The sequence below is a fragment of the Juglans microcarpa x Juglans regia genome, chromosome 6S (assembly GCF_004785595.1).
Source record: "Juglans microcarpa x Juglans regia isolate MS1-56 chromosome 6S, Jm3101_v1.0, whole genome shotgun sequence".
NCBI lineage: Eukaryota > Viridiplantae > Streptophyta > Magnoliopsida > Fagales > Juglandaceae > Juglans > Juglans microcarpa x Juglans regia.
In genome coordinates, this window is record NC_054605.1 from 11,120,433 (window position 1) to 11,143,405 (window position 22,973).

Consider the following 22,973-nt stretch of genomic DNA (forward strand, 5'->3'; position numbering starts at 1 on the left):
CAAGAAAATAAAACAAAAAATATTACCTGTGACTGGTAATCACTCGGATCAAACACAGGAGTGGATTCTCTATCATCTTTTGCTCGATGATGTGATGCAGACTTTTCAGAAGCCTCAACAGATGTATGGTGTTCATGAACATGGATGACATTAGAATTAGTCTCAAACCGTGAGGCTGATACAAGACTTGCAGAGTCTATTACTCGAGATTTTTTCTGCCAACCATCAACCTCTTGGCTATTGTGCCCTCTCTGACCACGATTACCACCTCTGCCTTGCATGTCATGAATAGATTTCCTGCAAATCTGAAGATCAGTATTTTACCAGCATTGGAAACAACTAATACATTGTTGGTGGAAGGCTGCAAGGTACAGGAAAAAATATTAAAAAAAAAAAGAAACCTGGAGATTGTTGTTCGACTGGCAGCAGTAGATTCAAGGCTCTTATCTCCAACAGAAACACCCATTTCACGGGAGGCAGGATTTGTGATTTCAGAGGCATGGATTATTTCAGGATACACAAAACCCCTACCACCTTCATCTGCAGAATGGTTAGCCTTGGCATTATGAACCTGCGATATATTCTTTTGCTCCTCCCAACTGGGAACGGATGTAATATTATGTTGTTTATCAGAAGCCCGGGCTTTTGCATTTAATCCCTCAATTTTCTTAATAAGAGTGGATTCATTTGGAACAGATGAAACAGAACCTGTAATTTCTGGTAAACCCGTGGATGCAGATTCCAAATTCCTTGCTGAAATATCATCAATTGCTTTCGTATTTCCCACACTTTCAGGAGACTTAGCTTTAACAGGTACAGAAGAAGACCGTTGGTTGTCATAAGTCTGAATAGAGATTTCTTGACTTGGCACTGTCTCCCTTAAACCCATTCTCTCATCATTTCCGTAATCTGACCTCCAGTCATTCTCACGTGAAGACATTCCTGGTCGGTTCCCCTTCTCAACATATCCAGCACTGGTTGCTATTGTTGCCTCCCACTTTTTCTCTTCAATCTTTCCATCCCAATCATTCTGCTGCTTCAGAAGAACTTTGTATGGTCCTCGAGTATCATGAGGATGACCAGACTCCACATGTTCCGGGACCATCGTTTTGCCAGTAGAACCATATCCACCAGATCTTCCAAGTGAATTGTTAGGCTCAGGTGCATTTTGGGTCGAGAACCTGTTATATAGAGAGGGGCCAGCAACCATTCCCATAAATGGAACATCCCGTTCATTTGAATTGCAGTATCCCATTGGACCACCATAATAGCCCTCGTATGCCACAGGACTGGGGTAAAATCCAGGCCTAATTGGCATACCTGGCCGAATGTAGGAATCCGGTATATGCGGTCTGTACAAATCTCCATTTTTTGGATGGTGTCCCCTTGGTCCGCCTCCTGGTGGGGGACCTGGCTGTGGACTGGCAAGAGCAGTAGGCGGCATTTGAGGACGATAATAAGGAAATGGTTCGATGGGAAAACCACCAGGACCAACAGGAGGTCCATATGGAGGACCGCCCAGAGGTCCTCTGAACCAAACACCACTTGGAGGGTTAGTTACTGGAGGACCGTGCCAAGCTTCAAAATGATGAGGAATATTAGCATTGGGATATGGTTGTGGATCAGCCTGCCACTTCTCCACACCAGACGTGCCTATATCTTTACTGTATGGAGGGTTATCTTGTCTCCAAGAATTCGCAATACCACTTTTCGCATCTGCATTCATAGAAACATCACCTGATATAAAGACAGAAATTGGCATAAGGAGCAGGGTCTCAACATATTCACTAAAAGCATTGGAGTTAAATGCATGTACACAAACCAGCGATAGATGTCCCGCTCCTCTCTTTCAGCGGTGCAACTCCACCAGAAGATGAGTTAGGTCGACTATGAGAACCGCGGTCTGCACTCAGTAATTGATCAAGAAATCAAATTTTACATTGAATATTCTACTCAAGCACCTAAAACAGATAATTGTGATAATTAATGGCCTTCATGCGTCTCATTAACAATTCAAGATTGAAGTAAACCTCAAATAAATAATGACTAAAACGCTCTGTGAAATTTAGTTTGATAAAATACCATGCAATTATCTTCTTAAAGCTTTAAAACAAAAGATATAGGCAGGATATCAGCTTCAGTCTTTCGGGCAAGGAACTATTTTTGAAGTTAGCATATCACACTCAAGAAGAAAAGTACATAACTACCAGCCAGCCCTGACTAACTAAAAATCATAAATATGACATTAAATAAAAAATAGAAAGCCAATTGAAGTTAAATATAACCTTGTGACTCAGTACTCTTGCCAAAATTCTCTTTCTCCGAACCCAGTGTTGGAAAATCTCCGGAAGTTAGAGAAAAACCATCATTCTTGGGTGCCGATACCCCCTGCATGTATTAGAGTGGATAAATACTATCAGGCTCTCTAAGAGAGAGAAAGAGAGTATACAGAGAAAAAAATAAACTAGAATTGTTGCAGGCTGGGAATTGATAGAGCCTATGGTATCAAAAACTTAACTCAATACCCAATCCCCAGACTATCTCACTATTATGTGCTCTCAAACTAGTGAGACTAGAAGTGTCATCAACCATAGACACTAAAGCAACAATTTTCTTATATATTGCAAAAAGTGCAAAAAGATTAATCCTGGTACGCAGGATGTAAACAAGAGAGACACCTATCTAAAAAGAGAAAAAGATACAAGAAAATCATGAAAGCTAAGCCCAGAGAGAGGAAAACACATCACTATATAAATTGTAGTTGACTTGAGATATCATCATGGTCTTCCAATAAACCAAGACCAACAAAGGAAAAATACATAACCAACGAAAGCTTAAGATCACCATATAAATTGTAGTTATCTCAAGTGATCCTCAATGCTCTTCAGATAAGCCTATGTCTAATGACGATATGGTTATTGTCTTCTCGATAAACTAAAAAATAAAGGAATAAAAAAAATAATACATTTATACCAACAACTTTGGCACTATCAAATGGGGAAATGAAAATTCTTAGAATAATATTCCTCATATTATTATTATTATTATTATTATTATTATTATTATTATTATGATTATTAGGGCAACACAAAATAGTCACCGCCCAAATAACATTCTAGATATCTTTTTTTTTTCTTGGAAAATACAACTCTTGCACCTATGAAAGTAAAACCATGACTTTATGCAACTTTCCAAAAAGACCATTCGCTATTTGATCCTATTTCCTCCATCTTTTGACGCCTTCATTATTTCTCCAATTTTGGAATGTGCTACACAATGCCTCAAATTATGATGAGTTGACTACATACTGTGTTTTTCCTTCTCTTCACATATCTTTTTTTGATAAGTCCTTCTCTTCACATATCTTTTTGAGGTAAGCCTAGGGATTAAAGCAAAAAAGTGGGAAAAAAAGAGAGAGAAGTTGAGAGAAATGCACTAGCCCCCTATCACATAATTCTCAGCAATATCCTGTTTGACAAATCTACCCAACACAGTAACAAGTTGTCACATTGCTTTCCTGAATATCAGTGGGTTTGGAAACTATTTTGTTGATCTACAATATCAGTGATGGGTGTTGACAAGGATATATATACATACACACATCCTGCCAACAAAACATGTTAATCAATTACCACAACACCCACAACTATTTGTAGCACAAATTTTGACAAACCAATAGATTGTTACTTCAGCATATGCTACGGTAAGACTTCTTTACTTGTAATTATTGGTAATACCCAAAGATTCAAATAAAGAATTTGTGATACGAGATATACCAGTCTCTCTGAAGTCCCAACAGCACCCCATGCACCTGGATTTTCAGGCAATGGTTCAGCAAACCGGGATAACTGTGAGCTACCTGGTCTATTGTCTGCACTGCGAGGACGCAACGATGTCAGTGATGTCTGATTAGATGTCAATGTGCCAGAAGCTGATGATGGTCTAGAGTTTTGTCCCCATGCGTTGTTAACACTAGGTTCATGAGCTCTATCACTACTGGCAGTTGATGGCCTTGTGCCACTACCACCAGATGAAGGACGGCCACTGAGAAGACTTGGTGAACCACTACCACCATCAGTTCGCGGAGATAGTGTTGAAGAACCCCATGCATTTGATGTGGAAGAAGATGATCTACTGCCCCAGCTATGGGTACCCCTGTCAAGTGTAAAATGTTGTGAAGCACCACATAGGCATTTACAATCTAGACTTAGAAATAACAGCATCATAATATTGTGTGGATACGCATAAAAATCATAAAACACACAGCCAGGTAGTCAGACAGACAGACAGACAGAGAGACAGAAAAACAGAGACAGAGACAGAGAGATGAAGGGAGGATAACCAAGACTGATGGATGTATAACTTACTTAGGAACAATTTCCACACTTGGGTCCAGGCCATGATTTTCTAACCTTCAAACAACAGAGAAAACAATCAATTTTTGGGGGAAAGCCATGCACCTCTGTAAAGATAATCATAAAGAATTCAGCAGGAACCAAATACCTTTGACTTGGTAAGTTTATGGGTTTTGGAACAGCAACTTTCCCTAAAACTGTCATGCCACCTCTTCTGGTAGAAGAAGAAGCCCACCTGCAAGAGCATTGGGATTATTACATGACAACCAGAGGATGTATGTCCATTACAGCGTCAAAGAATTTGAGGACAATTTCTCAAAAGTATTCTCCAGCACATAAAATTTACATATAGACCAAACTGATAGTTCAACTAATCAATTATATTGAAGGAGAAAATAAGACCAAGGTATCAAGGTATTTGGTATTGTGGTGGAATGGTCAATCAATTCATAGCCTTTCAAAGAACAAATGTATCTATTCAAAACCATCATGGCCCAATAATTTAATTTAATTATTCAATTCTTTGTTTCTAACTAGATGTTATACATGCTTAGTATCACCAATTAAGAAAACAAATAATGAGATGAATAAAAATGATCACCAATAAACATTCTATAAAGTAATGAATAAATGAATATAAACTAAAATTGGTGATACAAAAAGGTTATAGTTATAACTGTTTTTTCTCAACATTCTGCATGTGATGGTAAAGGTGCTTTCAAAGATGTTCTGAACAAAAAACTATCCAATCACATTTTTATTGTATGATGTGCTACTTACCAAATATTGGATTCACTTTTACTTTTATGTTTACAATGTTCCAAGTAATGATAAGGAAGATACTGCAAGCCAGGGTAAGTAGAGGAGACATTGACTAGTGAAGGATTGAACAAGTGCTTACCACCAGGGCATTTAGGTTTTGTAACTTTACGAAAAGTAACCAAGTGATAAGCCTAACCTTATCAGGAATGGGGTGTAATAAGGATGCAAAGACATATATTATACCTTCTCTCTCCGCTCAACATACTCGATGTCATAGTCCACCTGCCGTCGCAAAATCATTCAAGCAATTTGATTCAGCCTGGGAAAGGAGAAAAACAGATTGATCATTATAGGATGGTGCAGTAATGAATATGACTTTTGGATAAGACAAAGCAATTACTAGGATATGTATAAACCTCAAAATCCACATTAAGAGGTGAAGTTTTAAAACACAAAGAGCAATTACGGTAATGTACATTATCCATACACCCAGCCTGTTTATATCATACGAGTAGATTTCAAACTACAGTGGAAACTTTTTTTTTTAACAAGTAAGAAAGAAACTACATTGAAAACTATTGTATCAAGAACCATTTCAATCCATGTTCTTACCAACATGTTAAAGTTGACATCCTCCAAGTAAGCCAACATGTAAAAATTCATTAAATTTTTCTGTCATTCAGCTTGTCCAGAAGCTGACCGACTTTCTTTAAGATTTTCATGCCATTCAGATACTTTGGCATGCTATGGTACATGCATTGTTCTAAACAGCATATTGAATTCTAATATTTAAAAGTACTCATCAAAAAAAAAAAATCTAATGTTTAAAAGTGCCAGCTGCAATAGGATTTTGTTATGGTCAATACCATATGCTCAACTCAACCAAGCTCAATCCTGATCGATTAGAATTGACTTTTAAAACAATCAAGTTGTAACAAACCATGACCAACTAACATTGCGTAGATGTTTGCTCACTGCCCCCAACAAAGGTTTCTTCTGGTCGTCATCCACATCTTCAGAACAATTGAACCTATATAATAACAGTTCTTCTAGCTATCATACTGTAAATTTTCAATCTTCTTATGGCCAAGTGATACTATTTAGTAGTGTGATTACCAGTCTGTGTTGCATATTGCCTAAAAATCTCCTCAAATTGGGAACAGATCTCTCCCTCTCCAAACGCGCACACACACAAGCGAGGGCGTATTTTATTACAAACTCTTGCCACCCTATTTCACAATTACTAGTTCGAAAGTCACGTTCCATACTGCATAAAACTTGAAAGCATCAATAAACCAGGGAGAAAAAGGCAAATGCTCCCGAGCTCAATAAGATATTCAAAAGACATTTACTCGAACGCATTTACAGCATTGATCACCATTTCCATCCTTCCAATCACAAAAGAACTGTGACAATATGAGAGAAACTGACTCATACACCGCCACTCACATAACAAAACATCTTTAAAACCATGATTCATATCCAGCTGAAAAAATCAATCCTTCCAAAGAAAAACCTAACCACAATACATACAAAACCTTCCATTCCCACGCAGACATAAATCATATTAAACACAAGAAACGACGTTAAACTACAAAATAAAATAAAAAATCCTGAATTCAGCATGCAAAAAAATCCCACAGTCGCAAATAGCGAAACCCGAAATGCTCTGTTCAGTTTCCGAGAAAGCAGAGGGGAAGGCAGAGACCCAAACAAAAAAAAAAAAAAAAAAAACCGCAAAGAAGACCATTAGAGTATCTCATAAAAAAATTGGCACAAAGTAAGAATTAGTAAGCCATCGAGTTCTCTATTCCAGTCCTTTGCTTTTGGCTCTCGTTTTGTACTTTTCCACTCCTTAGATTTCCCGGGAGTCAGAACAAAAGGGAGGCCATAAAAAGAGCATCAAGAAGGAGAAACTAGAACAAAATACTCGGCGGTAATTCGACTTGCCTGAGACGAAGAAGGCTCCAGGGGATTCGAAGAAACCCTAGAGAGAGAGGAAATCCGAGAAATTATTTAAAGTTCTTTAAGGAGAACGGAATGCATACGCGATCGAACCTCTCTAGTTTGTGAAGATCGCGACGAAGGCTCAGAGAGAGATCTGAGAGAGTTGAAAGCGACGGGAGTTTCAGATCGAAGAAGCAGAACAGAGAAGGGGGGGGGGGGGGGGGGGGGGGAAGAGAGAGAGAGAAGGGGGGAGAGAGAGCTGAAATGAAGAGTTCGAGGATTTGTTACGGTTTGTAACTTTGTACCTTTGGAGTGGTATAAATCGAGGACCTACTCCTGGATTAAAGTTCAGTTTTTTATTTTATTTAATTTATGAATTAAATAAATAAAAGGAATATGATGGTGTTTAAAGTTTAAACAGACTACTCCAAAATTCAGACTATGCAGATAACATGAATTTATCTGAAACTCTCTTTGATAGTTGCTCGTTTATTTTTAAGAAATATCTCATCTTATCTCATCTTATTTTATTAATATAATTTTTTTAAATCTTCATACAAAATAAAATAAATAATTCAATTTTTTCAAATTCTAAAATAAAAATAATATTAAAAAATATATTCTAACAATATTTTATTTAACTTTTTAACTTTAATCTCATCTCATCTCATCTCATCTCTGAAAACAAATTAGCCTTAAATTATTTTATTCCAACATTATTCACAATTTTATATTATTAATAAAAGAAATTGTTACTTACAAATTAGTATTTAAACACATTTGTCTTATGATATTTCTTTCGACATTAATTTCTTACTTGGACAACTTTACACCTTATATTTTTAAATTTTTCGTTGTTTTTACTTAATAGATAATAATATAAAATAATGTGCTACTTATAAATTAGTGTATATACACGCCAGTCTTATAATATTAATTCTTGGTTGTTTTTACTTAATAGATAATAATATAAAATAATACACTATTTACAAATTAGTGTATATACACGTCAGTTTTATGATATTTCATCTGACATTAATTTCTTATTTAGACAATTTTACAGCTTACATTGTTTAGGTCTTCGTTGTTTTTGCTTAATAGATTTTATGAGACTTTGATTTCGAGATTTTGTAACCGCTTATAGTTTGTTATTATAAATGATATTTATTCGTCATGAATGAGAGTGTATCGATTAAATTTATAATATAGGCTCCTTTGCAAAAAATAGTAGGTTTATTATGATATTGCGAAAGTTAAAAAATTAAAAATACTAATTTTTTTTATGCTAACTCATACGGAAGATTTTATAATCAATAATGTGTTTGACATGTCATAATTGAGTTTGTAAATAGTAATTATAGAATTGCACCTCAGGCATGTTGAGCGAGCCCCTGCATCCAGCCCACTCATCTGGCTTTAGTTGAGGCGGACGAATGGATGCCCGCCTTAAAGAGATGTTGGGAGTGGGTGCTAGGCTAGGCCTTAGCCCGCCATGCCATATATATATTAAAAAAATAAGATTTGTAATGAACCGACGTTATTTTGAAGATATCCAAAAAGACATCGTTTCATTACAAGGGTCTTGACACTCTCTCTTAGATCCTCAACTTCTATCTCAACTCTCTCACTCGCCGTCTTCAAAATCATTTGCCATTTCATCTCACCTTGTAATTATAAGTACCTCAAGCTCGAAACCCTAATTTTTTGGATTTAGGGTTTGATTGTGGATGCTATAGTGTTTATTGTTTTAGGGTTTGATTTTTGGATGATGTTGTATTTAAGGCCTATAGATGGGTGGACAGCCATGGGAGCCATTCTGTCCCCTGGCATCCGGGCGAAGGCACTGGTCCCAACAGGACAAGGCTGGGGCCCAACTTGCCCCTACCCATGCAGGGGGCTATCTGCCTACTAGGGGCGGGAGCACCCCTATAATGCACCTAGGATCTCATTTTTGTCATCCATTCTCACATCTTTTTGCTTATAAATTTACATAGATTTTACAACAATTATTAAAATTTAATATTATCCCAAAGATTCATAAACAACAATATAAATCATGGAATGGTCAATCTAATCTATATATCAATTCCCCTCGAACTCTAGACCCAAAAATTGAGACAACTTGGGAATTTTTTTTTTTTTATGAAAGTATAAGTAATATGAAAAAAAATTGTGGAGAGAGAGAGAGAAAGAGGAAAATAAGAAGAAAAAAGATTGGAAGGTCCTAATATCAGTTATTTGGAAGGTCCTAATTAAGGTATATGGAAGGTCCTAATATCAGTTATTTGCTCTATAAGTTGGCACGTGCAAAGCAGCACAATTAGGCACGCGTTGTCTACGATTTCTCGACAATCGGCTCTATCTAAGAGATTGGCAGAGCAGCAGCCGGCCCAATTTCTATGGATTCAGAGATGAACAAAGGGACTGTCTTCTCCTATTCCGATTCCAAATCAATGCAAATTAACATATTGGGTATGAACCCGCTTGGAGTGAAATCAGATTTCCAATGGAATCCAAGTGCTCAGGTACTCTAAATTCGTCGGATTTTGCCAACTTGATCACAGCCTTGTTTATTTGTTCAAGTTTGCTAGATCGTTGATTCTACAGCAGTTTACTGTCAATGATGCAATTTGATTAATTTCGCATTTGTGTGCGCGCGCTTCCTGGTTCAAATGAGTGATGTCTGAACTCACCGGATCTGGTTTGTGTTTTGGTTGAATTCTTTGCAAATTAATGTACTAATTGAGTTAATCTCACTATCAGATAATTCTTTAAGTTAGCTTTGAAGGTAATTTCAAGGCAAAGAGTTGTTGGCACGCATTCATGTTGATTGTAGAGTTATGGAACCCAAATCGCCGTCGAAAACTTAGGACGTTAGCTGCGGGACTTACACGGTACAAATGGGTGGTAAAAACTGCTGTCACTGCCATGTTTGTGGCGTTACTTTTGGTCGGTGTTTATTTTGCATTTAACCTAACAGAAGGTGGTAGCGTAATGAAAGGGTCGTACTTTACTGTGGTTGTTGACTGTGGAAGTACGGGTACGCGAGTGAATGTGTATGAGTGGATGCCAGGAGGTGCAATTGACATGAACTTTCCTACTTTGTTGCATTCTTATCCTGACAATAAAACCAAGAGTTCACTTTGGAAGAGTTCTTGTCAATATCACTGTATGCAAACCGAGCCTGGATTAGATAAATTTGTCGCTAACTCCACGGGAGTGAAAGCGGCTTTGGAACCATTGATTAAATGGGCAGAACAGGTGGTACCTCATGCAAGACACAGGGACACTCCTATTTTTGTTTTAGGTACTGCTGGGTTAAGGAGGTTGGCAATTGGGAATGTTCTGCAGGTTCTGGAGGATGTAGAGGCGGTGGTAAAAAAGCACACATTTCTGTGTAAGAAGAGTTGGATAAGGGTATTGAGTGGGAAAGAAGAAGCCTACTACGGATGGGTTGCCCTGAACTTCAAATTGGGAAGCTTAGGAAATTATTCTAGGTCACCGACTTTGGGACTCATTGATCTGGGAGGTTCCTCATTGCAGGTTGTGGTGGAAATTGGTGATGCAGGAGAAGATACACACTCGGTGACATCAAAGATTGGTTCAATGGAACATCAGATTTTATCATACTCTTTGCCAGCATTTGGCTTGAATGAGGCATTTGATAGGAGTGTTGTCATGCTCAGTCAATCACAATGGTTCGAAGACAATACTGGCAATACATTAGAAGTGAGACATCCTTGTCTTGGTTCTGATTTTGTACAAAACTATTCCTGCTCTGGTTGCCTAGGGCTTATTACCACTAATAAGACAAATTTTAGTCAAAGAGGAGAAGCTGAATTTCCTTCTTTATACCTGGTTGGTGACCCCAACTGGGAGAGATGCAAAGAACTTGCAAGGGCTGCTGCCATCAACTCAAGCAGTTTAGATTGGTCACGACCAGCAGTTGGTACAAACTGTAAAGCAAGCTCATTTTCTTATGGTGGTGAGTACTACATGTTCCTAACTCAGTGGCTCACATTGTATATATTCTTAGCATAGCCTGATACGTATGTGTCTATTTTGTTCTTGTTATGTTGCTCACATTTTTTTATTAGCCTCGGGAATTTAGTAGGCTTTCATACTGACTTCAAATTACATGGCTCGACATCATGCTACTTGAGGTGTTGCAAGTCTTTGCAAATATTAGATTTAGGTTGTTTACCAAATCAAGGATTTTGCACTTTGGTTTATAATAATTAAGCATCTCTGGAAAGGATGGTAAAAGGCATGCCCTCATTGATTGTCATATTCATGGTCATGGAAACTTAATTGTTACTCACGCTATGACAACTGCCAAAGCACCACATGTTTGGTGAACTTGAAACATAAAGCTACCATTCTTTAAGTATTACTATTTGCAACATTGAGTCCGCGTTGTCCACTTTTTTTTTTTTTCCTCGTGATAGTAGATAGCAGTTAGTTGGGTTTCTAATATCAATGACTAGAAAGCAGTGTCCATTTGCCATTTTTATTGTCATAACTTTGTATGCATTATGTGTTGTCATTGATAAAATGTGCTTATTTCTTTTAATTGAAGGGACTTGTAAGATTTATGTGCAGGACCTCACATTTTAATCTCCACTTGTAATATGCAGGCAGTGATATCATTAATTTGACAGCTGTCACTCACCCCTCACGGTTTCATGCTTTATCTGGATTTTTTGCTGTTTACAACATATTAAATTTGAGCCCAAGATCTAGCTTGAAAAATATTTGGGAGGAAGGACAGGAGTTATGCTCCAAATCATGGGCAAACTTGACCAGTATTTCCGAAACGCAAAATTATTCTGAACAATTTTGTTTCCGAGTGCCTTATATGGCATCACTCATAGAGGATGCTCTGTGTCTTGGTGATAAAGAGATAATATTTGGTCCAGGGGATATTTCTTGGACATTAGGGGCTGCCTTGGTTGAAAGCGAATGGTTATTGTTAAGAAGTACCGAAGCTCATACTAGAATTTCTGCCTTAAAAAATATGGGGATCATCTCCTCTCCTGTTGTTCTTTTTGCCTTGCTTCTATGCTTTCTGTTTATCATTTATTGGAGCCAAATCAAGTTGCCAATGCCAATCAGGAAGGGTGCTGCAGCGGGGGCATCTTTGCCATCGTATGTTCATCCAAAACCGTAGCTGATTCTGGCCGCAAATGGTCGAACATATAACTCGATTTATTTGTTGTGTTCATTTTTGTATTGTCTGCATACAATCACAACTCATATATTCTTTTAGGATGAATACATCATGCATGTTAGAAAAGGTTTTGATTATACAAACCATGTTATTGTGTGGGTCTGGTAGACTAGTTGGCACGTCCAGCATTTGAAACTGTCTACAGAAATTATATCCTGGCAATCGAGTTCATGTAGGTGGAAACTTACTTTTAGCTCAAATTCTTCAAGCTGCTCTCTGGTCCCAAGCTTGATAAAAAAAAAACACATATGTTAATCTGGCAGTTGCTAGAACAATCTTGTGCAGACTATATCAGATTTTGACTAAAAACTCCAAGCTATCTCACTAAATTTCCTTTTGTAATGTACAAATGCTCAATGGCAAAAAATAAAAAGAAAAAACGTTGTTCTGTTGCAGTGCATACTGCAAGTTCTGCAAAATATGGACGCTGAAACTTGCAGAGCAGTGTTCTGTTGTACCTACAGCATTATAATGACTTGGCGTAGAAGCAAGAATAAGGTAGAGGGAAAGCATGAAGGGACCACTCCCTAGTCCTATTGATTTTGTACGGCAAAGGAAACATGAGGGAAATCAAAGGCCCAAAATAAAAAATGGGCAGAATAATTTTAACAACCGACCTATTAGGCTAAATAGAGTAGAAACTTTTGAGCCTCTTAGGACTGTAAAAGTTCAGAAACCCATAGCTATTCATTGAAAAACCCTTTGACGTTTCTATACTTGCTTTGTTGGAACATTACATTTATCCATCCAACTACCATCTCTCTTGTAATGTAGCATTCAAATTATAAATTCTAACAGTTGAGATCCCCAATTAAAATTTTAATTATAAACAAAAATGAGTTGCATTACATAATTTTAACAATTGAATCTAAATTATCGATAGACATTGCAAGCGAATATGTCAATTAGGGTGTCAATTGTTGAATTTCATAGTTTATGGGTTGCTTTGCAAAAAAGTGTTATAGTTAAGCTTCTATAAGTTGTTCCCTTATCTTTCCAAGTCACATATTACACAAAACCATTATACACAGTAGAGGTGGGGGGCAAGTCACTTGCACCTACCCCACCTGGGGCACAGGTGCAGGCGGGTTCTAGGTAGGGTATCCACCCGCCCAATTTTTACCCCGCCCACCTGTATGCCTAGTATTTAAGCAACAAAAACCCTAAGTCTACAACTTTCTCCCTCTCTTCTCTTCTCTCAACACCTCTAGCTCCTAGTCCCTCACTTTCTCTTCTCTCAGTCATCTTCTTTCCATGTTCATCTTCTTCTTCTTCTCCTCCGCCTCCTCCTCCTATATCTTTTTTTCCTTGTCTGGGCAAAACCTGTGGCTATGGCCGTAGGTCACTCGAGCTAGAGATCGATAACCATGGTCGCCAGTCTCTTGAGCTAGATATATATTTTCTTTGTTTTTTTGTGTTCTTGACCTAGATCTACATTTTTAAGCTAGTTATATGTTTCGTGGTTAATGTTTCCTTTTTTTAATGTAGATTTTGGTTAGATCTTTGTTTTCATATTGATCTTCGCTAAATCTAACGACAAAGGAGATTTTAGGATCCATCCACCTGGTCAACAAGGATAAACAAACCAAACCAGGGGCAGGGTATGGGAAGGGCTGATGCTTGCCCGTATAAGGCTGATAGTAGGCCTAGTACATAGTGGCAGATCCAAAAATTTACTTTGAGCAAATTAGTAGTGAAATAAATAAATTTCTCTATATATTTTTCATAATGTATTTGAACTTGGGCTATATAATATATATATATATATATATATATATTATAAAAATGATTCAAGATACAATCAAATTATTAACATATTTATCGATATATATGACACACATTTATAATAACCAAAGATAACATTTTTTCTTCTTTAGCAAAAAAATTACACGGTCAATGTTAATTGCAAAGAAAGATATTAGAAAATTTAAGAAAAAAAGGAAAAAAAATCATTTGTAGAAAAGATAAAATATAATAACAAAAAGAAAAGTCTCCAAGACTTCAAGAATTATACGATTAAATACAATACTTTTTTTTTTTTACTTTTGCCCAATCCACAGTTTGCATTCTCTCTAGAAAGAGAAGCTCTTCCTTCTCACTAGAAAACCCAAATCTCTAAAAAGAGTGTCTCCGCCGGAAAGGAGGGTGAGATCTGTGATATGTTATCCACCCTCCTCTCCATCTTCATCTCCTTTCCATTGTGTGAATATGTTTCCATGGTAGTGTTTTTTTCTCTCATCCCCTCCACTGGTTCGGTTTTCTTCATATATATTGCACTCCAACCACCATCAGTCGACACACGCCTCACCAAGCCATTCTATTGCCGTCAATCTATTGGAACGACGACGTGGAGTCATGCTAAAAATCTCAACGTGTGACCCTCAAGTGCGACTTGTTTCTGCGTGTGGACTCCATATGTCGTCGCGCCCCGACAACTCCGCCGGCTCATGCGCATTACAAGCAGATTCCCCACCTCACGATCTTTCAGATCTATCCCACCTCACCTCCTAACCATTGGTGCATGGCCACCATGCGCCACCACAAAGGAGTGGGAAGACAAATGGTCTGTCCATCTGATGCCAGTTTTTCTACTATGTTAATGCTTTTCCTAATTGATGATTTTGAAAAGGGACCACAGATCTCTCTAAAAAATATCTCAAGACAAAAAACTGCAGTGCACCCACATCTTACACTACCTCCAGCGGTGCCTTACTTAAAAACCATATTTTAATATGGTACCCTTTTTGTAGGGCATGGGTGGGGACCAAGAAATTGGTCCCAAAACCAATTTAGTTTCCTTCTTTCCACCACTTTTACACTGTGGTTATTGTATTTTGGTGTTTGTTGGGGAACCTCACCCTCTCCTCATGTATCATCTTTTCTAATTCTAATGAAATTTTCTTACTTAGAAAAAAAAATACAATACATTTTTCAACATATACTTTTCAAAAACGCTACTAACAGTCGCTTATGTAAACAGCTTGCAAACGGCTGCTGACGTGGAAAATTAAAAACGATGCTGTTTTGATTTTATTGAGTTTACCCCGTTTCCCCCTAGCCCTCCCTCCTTCTCTCCAATTTCTCGAATCCTCTTCTGTCTTTCTCCTTCCCCAAAGACCTCTCTGTGTTTTCGACCCCTCTCCCCATTTTTCCCCCCAGTGAAGCCCCTTCCTTCCTTCCTCTCTGTGTTTCGAAGACCTTGAAGCTATATTTCTCTCTAGCGAAGCCCCTTCCTTCTTCTCTGTGTTTCGAAGACCCTGAAGCTATATTTCTCTCCAGTGAAACCCCTTCCTTCCTCTATGTGTTTCGAAATGCAAAACCCTTCCATTTCCCGTCATCCCGACTTCTCACCTCCCTCGAAGATGAAACAGTAGACCTCCCTCCCTCCTGACCCTAACTCAGTCGATTTCCCTTCATCCTGAAACCCTAACCCTAACCCAGTCTATTTCCCTTCATCCCGAAACCCTAACCCTAAATCTAACCCGAACCCTAACCAGCCCCTTTCTCTCATCCTAAAACCCTAACCCTAACCCAGCCCCTTTCCCTTCATCCCAAAGCCCTAATCCTAGAAGAAGGTGATCAAGGCACATGGAAGACACTCGCCCCTATCCGGTCCAAGTGGAAGGCAAGTACATATCTTTTTGTATTATGCATTTTTTCTTATTTTGTTATTTGCTTTTGTTTTAATTTTCAACTATTTTGGTTTGGAGTTTTTTCTGGTGATCATGCTTGGACTAGTGAATGGGTTGTGCCATCCAGTATACGTGCATTGTATTCCTTTTAAATGCTTGGACCATGATTGGACTAGTGAATGTGTCGTGATTTGACAGTAAAAAAAAAATTGGGTTTATGATTCTTATTTAGTCTTCTGTAATGAAGGAGTAGTATGGTTAATTTAAAGAAAGAGGAGTTACTAGGCTGAGGCATAATCTGTATGACCAAATAAATCACAACAGAGATGAAACCAAAATAGTAGTTGGTTAAAATGTCGGATGGCATAAAACGTACCACAGAGCAAGGGGAAGAATTGGTAATTACAAACCTAGTTTAATTTACAAGGCACTTTAATTTACAATCACGATTATTGAACTTCAAACATCAAGATTCCTATGCTTTCCTCTTTAAAGTTAGTATAGAAGATATTCCTCATCATTATTAAAAAGGAAATAACTTAGCTAGCAAATGTATATTTGGGAATTAGGAAGCACGTTCCAGCTATGAAATGCCAAAAATATTCCCATCACTATTATAAATCAATTGCCTATGCCACAAAAACAATAAAAATAAAATAAAAAAAGAACTAAACATTAATGATATCGCAATTCAGGTGGTCGAGGTGGACTTAACAATAATTTCTAAACATCAACTTTGGAATTGTATGAAATCATGAACTTAATGTCTACATTAATTAATTCAAAAGGGTCCCCCTGCCAATCTAATAAGAAGACTCTTGCATAGAAAACTCCAATTCTTTCCCTCAAGTCTCATACCCATCATGTACTAGCTCCTGAAAACATGAGACTACTTCTACAACTACACCAGACAATGAAACTCCCTTTGTTGGAACCATTGAAAAATAAGCATATAATGAGTATCAAGTAAAGTGTCATGTTCCTATAAAAAACAAAAAAAACAAAAAACAAAAGACAAAAGTAAAGTGTCATGTAGGCTGTATGAATATCCTGGGGAGAGTACAAATTACTGGCATTTTCCCATTGAGAAGTGTCATGCCCCATTTCTAGAGGCTTGTAAGATAGAGAATATGAATATCCTGGGGAGAGTACAAATAACTTGCAAAAAATTATTTCTTAATCTTTGCAAGTTATTATTATTATTCTGAAAAAAATTAATTGTAATTCTGTTTCTGGAAAAAAAACTGCTATTTTGTTTATTCAACCCTGTGGATGATTTAAAAATTACTAAATGGAATTTCATCTCTACTGCTTTGCTAACATTTTCTGATTTTCTGTTTTCTATTGCTTTATCGACCATTTATTTCTGCTTCACTTTTGTAACTGATGAGTTACTGGGAACTCCTAGAGGATTGGTTTATGTGTGTCTTTTGATATGTGTGCCTTTCCATTGTGATTCTGGTTGAGGTTAGAATGTCATCATCATCATCACTGTCTTCTTCATCATTTGGCAAACGTACTTTGGCTCCTCTCTTGTGCTTCGTGAGGTTGAAGCTATATTGAGATACTCAAATACTAAGACAAATCCAGGACGACCCTTCTTAGGGTGTCCAAAGTACAGCACAAAGGTAACTACAGCCCAAATAATGTAACATGTTTAATAGATTGTTTAATATTGCATACATATAACATTTTTTAAATTTTTATGCAAATATCAAGGATTACCATACTATAAATATTTTAAGTAGGCAGATATAGAGCTACAAGAATATGCAAATGAACTGTCAAGGAAGGAGGAAGAGCTCGAGAAGAGACTCTTCGATGTCGAAATCCAAGTAACTGAGCTCCGTAAGATAGTAGATGAAATTAAGAAGAGAGAGATGGTGCTATACAGTAGAAATAAGGAGGTTCAGAAAAAAGAGTTGGTGCTTCTTGAGAGAGAAGCTGTCCTAAGGCGTTCATGCACGCTATCCTGGGTGTATTTTGGTTTTTTTGTAGTTTTTTCTTGTTATTTATTGACAAGGTAGTGGTTTATGTTTTTATAATTAGTCTGAATTTGTACTTATGTGTGATGTAAGTTACTTAGTTATTAGATGTGTGATGTAAGTTACATAGTTATTAGTTATTAGATTTGTATAATTAGTCTGAATTTGTACTTATGTCTAATTGTATAAAGACAAATGTTTGTATAACCAACTTCCATGAGAACTGAATAGAATATGACAACAATTTGGCCTTCAGGAATTACGGTATGATCTTTAATGGTGACAAAAGCAGTATACAATTTCTTAGGATCATTGGGAACTTTACAATCGGTTGAACAAGTTTTTATACTTGACACTACGTGAACCTATATTAATCTTACTACTGGGAACCAAGAAAAAGTCAATCCTTTTACACACACAAACAATCCTGATGAGTTATTGTGAACCAAGTTACATGCACAGACAATCCTAAACTTGTTGGCTTAATGTCAATGCATTATCAGTACCCAACAAACATAAATAGAACCTGTTACTTTATGGCAATGTTTTATCGGTACCCGTGCACACGTAAATGAACCTGTTGGCCTAATGGCAGTGCACTATCAGTACCCAACTTTCATAAATGAACCTATTACATTATGGCAATGCATTATCAGTACCTGTGCACACGTAAATGAACCTGTAGGCCTAATGGAAATGCATTATCACTACCAAAAATAATTACAACCGTAATAAATACATCTTTCAAAAATAATGCATTGGAAATATTGTCACTTTCCAAGCTTTCTGAATATAAGCTAATTACAAAATCTTTCTTCCTCTAAAAATATTTGGAAATACTATCACTTTTAAGCTTTGTGAATATAAAATAATTACAAAACAGGTCACTTGCCAAGCTTGCTTCCCACAAAAAAATATAACTACCAATCTTTCTTCTTACAAAAATAATTACAAAACAAATCACTTGCCAAGGTTGCAAAAATTAAAATTCAACCTTCTTGCACCGGTTGTGATCCATCAGAACCCAAGGAGGTCTGGTTGTGCGCCACCCAACCCAAAAAAATTTGCTAAGATTAATATGCAAATATTATAATTAGTAGATGCAAAGTTTAATGATATTAATGTCATCTAAATATTACTATTAGTAGATGCAAAGTTTAGAAATATTATACTTTCTTGGCTACCAAATACTGTTTCTCGGTTTTGAGTTCCACTACTATCAAATACTGAGCTGTCTAGAACAGACTGTTTATAAATAACAAAATTCTTAGTAAATATTAAAGGCAAGACATATTGATCACAATACAAATATTGACCAATAATGATGGGGATGAAATCATTGTTTGGTTGATAAATAGATCTATTCCTGAACCTGCATTTGTCCAGGATTGGTAATATCCACTTTTGATGGCCTAAATAAATTCATGTGCGTGCCCACTACCGGTATATCTCCTTCTAGTGTTTCTCCTTCTCGCTAATAATAAAGTAAGTAGTAAATTTTTCTTTCTTTGCGGATTAACATTATAAATCTAATACACATTGACACTTTTGTTTTTGTTTTTATTCTCCCAATGTTAAAACATTCACCTGTTTGTGTTTCCCTCTGACTTGTGCTTTCTTTTGTTTGGCTTTAACCTTTCGCATGTCTGCCTCCATTCTGGATGCTCGCCTCAGAGATAGGGATCTTCCTTTCCCTCAATAACAAGTGGACTCTTGACTTGTTGTAAACTCTCAACTGTAGTTTTGTCCTTTGTCATCAAACTAGCATTCGAACCTATTATAGGCAAAGATTTTGAAATGTCGAAATTAAGTAGTTATAACGAACTAAACCAGATTAATAGATTTTAAAATTCATCGTCTTCGAGCCTGTTTGGGTCAAAGATAAGTTGCGTGTGTGCTCACGATAACATTCAGTTATCTCATGTATCCTCTTCTTTGCATCTTAGAATTGCTCATTAAAATCCGCCACATAAGTTATCATCCCATAACACATATTCAAAAAAATTGAATATCTATTACCATTTGGCCTCTGATCCCCCTGTGTCATAGCTACTGCGAATTAACGTGTAGCTCCTCTTGATGTCCTTTCTCCATAGGTCTAGAATGTACCGGTCTGGCAATGATTTTATACCATTAGACTTGAATACGGCCAAAATATGTCTACACAATATCCCTCTCATCTGAAATAACCCACATGAACACTTAGCATTGCAGTCTTCCTCATTAAAGTCCACTGAATATGTCACCAGTTTAGTGAACTCCTCAATACGAACTTCATCTTCTACCAAATAACTCTTCATTACACCATCTGATGTAAGTAGAGATGGATCAAAATTGAGCACACCAATTACTTGCTGCTGAACTTCCCTAAATTTAACGTTGGTGTACAACTTTTGAAATTTCTTTTCAATTAGAGATCTAGATATGCAGGGAATGACTTGGCTAAATGACTGGAATTTCGCATCATTTTCATTCTCAATTTTCTTCCTCAGTGCACTGTCAAATTGGTCTACAAGTTCCTTCAAGTTTGTCTTTGAATAAACATAACCGTAAAAAAAAAAATTCATACTCTCACTGCGCTGGGTTGTACTCATTCCAGCCCAAAAGTGCTCTTTTAGGAATACCGGTACGCAATGTTCATGCTCCGCATATAAACTTTTTAACCACGTATTCTTATGTAAGTCGTATGTGTTAATAAACCCGGCACAACATTTCTCAAACTCATCAATGGTTTGTGTCGTACACACATTTCATCAGTTGAGTTTTCAACCCACTTTTGTAGGCAGCATATGACTCAAGCTTCTCAAGGACTTTCTTCAGTATATGCTACAGGCATAATCTATGTCGAGTTTCTGGAAAGATGGTAGTAATTGCATTTGTCATTGCTCTGTCTTAATCAGTAATAATAGCCTTTGGAGCTATATCGTCGATACACCACAACAAGGTTTGGAATAGCCATGTAAAGGTCTCCATGTCCACACTAGAAATCAACCTAGCTCCTAAAAGAATCAACTGCCCATGGTGGTTTACACCAACAAATGATGCAAATGGCATTCCATACATATTCGTCAGGTATGTGGTGTCGAATGTAACTACATCACCAAAATACTGGTTGGCTGCCCAATTACGTGGATCTGTCCAAAAAATATTCTTTAATCTACCGTCATCGTCTAAATCCATCAATGCAAAAAATCCGTTATTCTTGTACTGCATCCTCATAAAATAATCCCGAAGTGCTCCAGCACCACCTACGCAAAGTTGGAAATGTCGTGCTTTGTCGATGTAATTGCGACAATCCTTTTCTAAAAATGGGTGGCTTTCGAAGCCACCTGCACCAACGACAAGAGATCTGTAACTCTTATTTAGTCAGATGCTAGCTAAGTCGTTTGTGTCTAGGACTCTTTTAACGGTCTCACTCACTTCTCTGTTACATAAAAAAAAAAAAAAGATTTCATTGGGTTGAGGCCGTGATTATGTGTATTATGGATAGTTGTCAACCGCATCTTTCCCTCAACTCTTAAGGCATTAATTCTTACCCTACAATCTGGTTTTCCTGTCGGACGTGGGTTGGCGACATTGAAACTCTTATTCCGGGCCTTCCCTCCCCGTGCACAACCAATGGTGACATATCTGACACTTTGATCCTCTGACCTCTCACTCCTTTGTGTCATCACCCCAAATCCGCATTTTTTAGCATACTGCTTATAATAACTTAACAAATCTTCAAACGAATTGAACTCCATCCCCGACTTTGGCTCCTCAATGATATCATCACCATCCAACGATGGCACTACTTGTGGTGTACCGATAGTGCCATCTTCAGTTTCCCGTTCATCTGGTCTATCTAACATAATTTCTTCATCAACTCTAGCAGAAGTACATGGAGGTTCAATTTCCAGACAATCGAGTCTATCTTCTTGACTAACTCTTGTGCTCGTTGCGGAGCTTGTAGAGATAACTGGCCTCCGAGGTCTCATCCCATATTGAAATGGGTAACCAACGTTTTGCTAAAAACAAAAAAATTAAAACATTTAAACTACTTCAAAAATAATTAAGTTATAACTAAAAGACAAAAATGAAGTTGAAAAACCACCTGAATGTTACTTGAATTTTTGTTGCTATCTGGATATGGCAAGAAAGCTGGTGACCATGCAGGCACTGGTCCAAAGTAACCATGCATATAATTTGGATAGTTTAGTAGACCAGTTTGAGGGATGTCCTAACATAAAAATAATAATAATAATAATTAGGATGCTAAACATTGAGTTGCAATAAGTTTTTTAATTATGAAATAACATACAAAGTTTGACGGATTTGAGCTAGATGGTGTTAGCCGAGATGGGTATTCTTCTCCTTTTCCCATGCCATGTTCAAGTTGTTCAATATCCAAAGTCAGTCTTTGATAAGTTTTTAGGAAATTTGATTCAATCGTCTAAGAGTGAAGACTAATATTGTACACATTTCTTCCAAGAGAAAAAAACTGATCAAAATTTGATAAAAATTCAAATAAGATTTACACATGCCAAACGATTGATGCTAACCAACCCATGCAATATATTCAAAGGGGCAAGCATGACTTTTTTAAAATGACCACATTGATCAAACTTTACCAACATCAATCTTCAATATTTTTAATATTATTAGGTAATTAATTAATACAATTACTTGTTTTGTATGCGTAGGAAAATAAAAAGATCATTTGGGAGCTGGTGTTTTGATGATCTACATATCTACAAACCAGAAAATTGATATCTTCAACTAACAAACCAGAAAATTAATATTTTCATTCAATAATATCTAATCTAAATCACAACATGCTGTGAAAGAAAAAAAAAATATTAAGTCACAACATACTTGATTGTTTATCAGTGACCAAACAAGAAAAATTTTGGGTTGGATGGCGATGGTACCATGCTTGATTTGTTTCAACAGATGATCTACATAGACAAATCTTGTCTTGTCTACCATGTGTGCAAATGCTAAAACAAATTGCAGATTGAAGCAAACATCTAACATTGATGGTACCTTTTGGTGGCGACAGTATGGGGACGAAGCTGACCCA

General features: G+C 37.0%; 1 protein-coding gene and 1 pseudogene across 4 annotated transcripts in view; one reads left to right on the forward strand and one right to left on the reverse strand.

The window, feature by feature from the left end:
- The window catches only part of LOC121237282 (protein MODIFIER OF SNC1 1-like), a 43,480-nt gene that overhangs the window by 2,671 nt on the left and 17,836 nt on the right, over positions 1-22,973 (reverse strand). Inside the window, exons 1-10 of one of the 4 annotated variants that reach the window (XM_041133963.1) lie at positions 7,068-7,352; positions 5,361-5,436; positions 4,504-4,590; positions 4,368-4,412; positions 3,777-4,155; positions 2,286-2,388; positions 1,823-1,903; positions 709-1,737; positions 402-540; positions 27-297 (exon numbers count right to left, since the gene is read on the reverse strand). In XM_041133963.1, the coding sequence (XP_040989897.1) occupies positions 27-297; positions 402-540; positions 709-1,737; positions 1,823-1,903; positions 2,286-2,388; positions 3,777-4,155; positions 4,368-4,412; positions 4,504-4,590; positions 5,361-5,392 (2,166 nt within the window). In that variant the 5' untranslated portion in view covers positions 5,393-5,436; positions 7,068-7,352. Of the gene's footprint in view, positions 1-26; positions 298-401; positions 1,738-1,822; positions 1,904-2,285; positions 2,389-3,776; positions 4,156-4,367; positions 4,413-4,503; positions 4,591-5,360; positions 5,437-7,067; positions 7,353-22,973 lie in introns of those variants that run through there. The other 3 variants (XM_041133962.1, XM_041133960.1, XM_041133961.1) reach the window with 3 other exon arrangements.
- On the forward strand, positions 9,350-12,465 carry LOC121237283 (annotated as a pseudogene).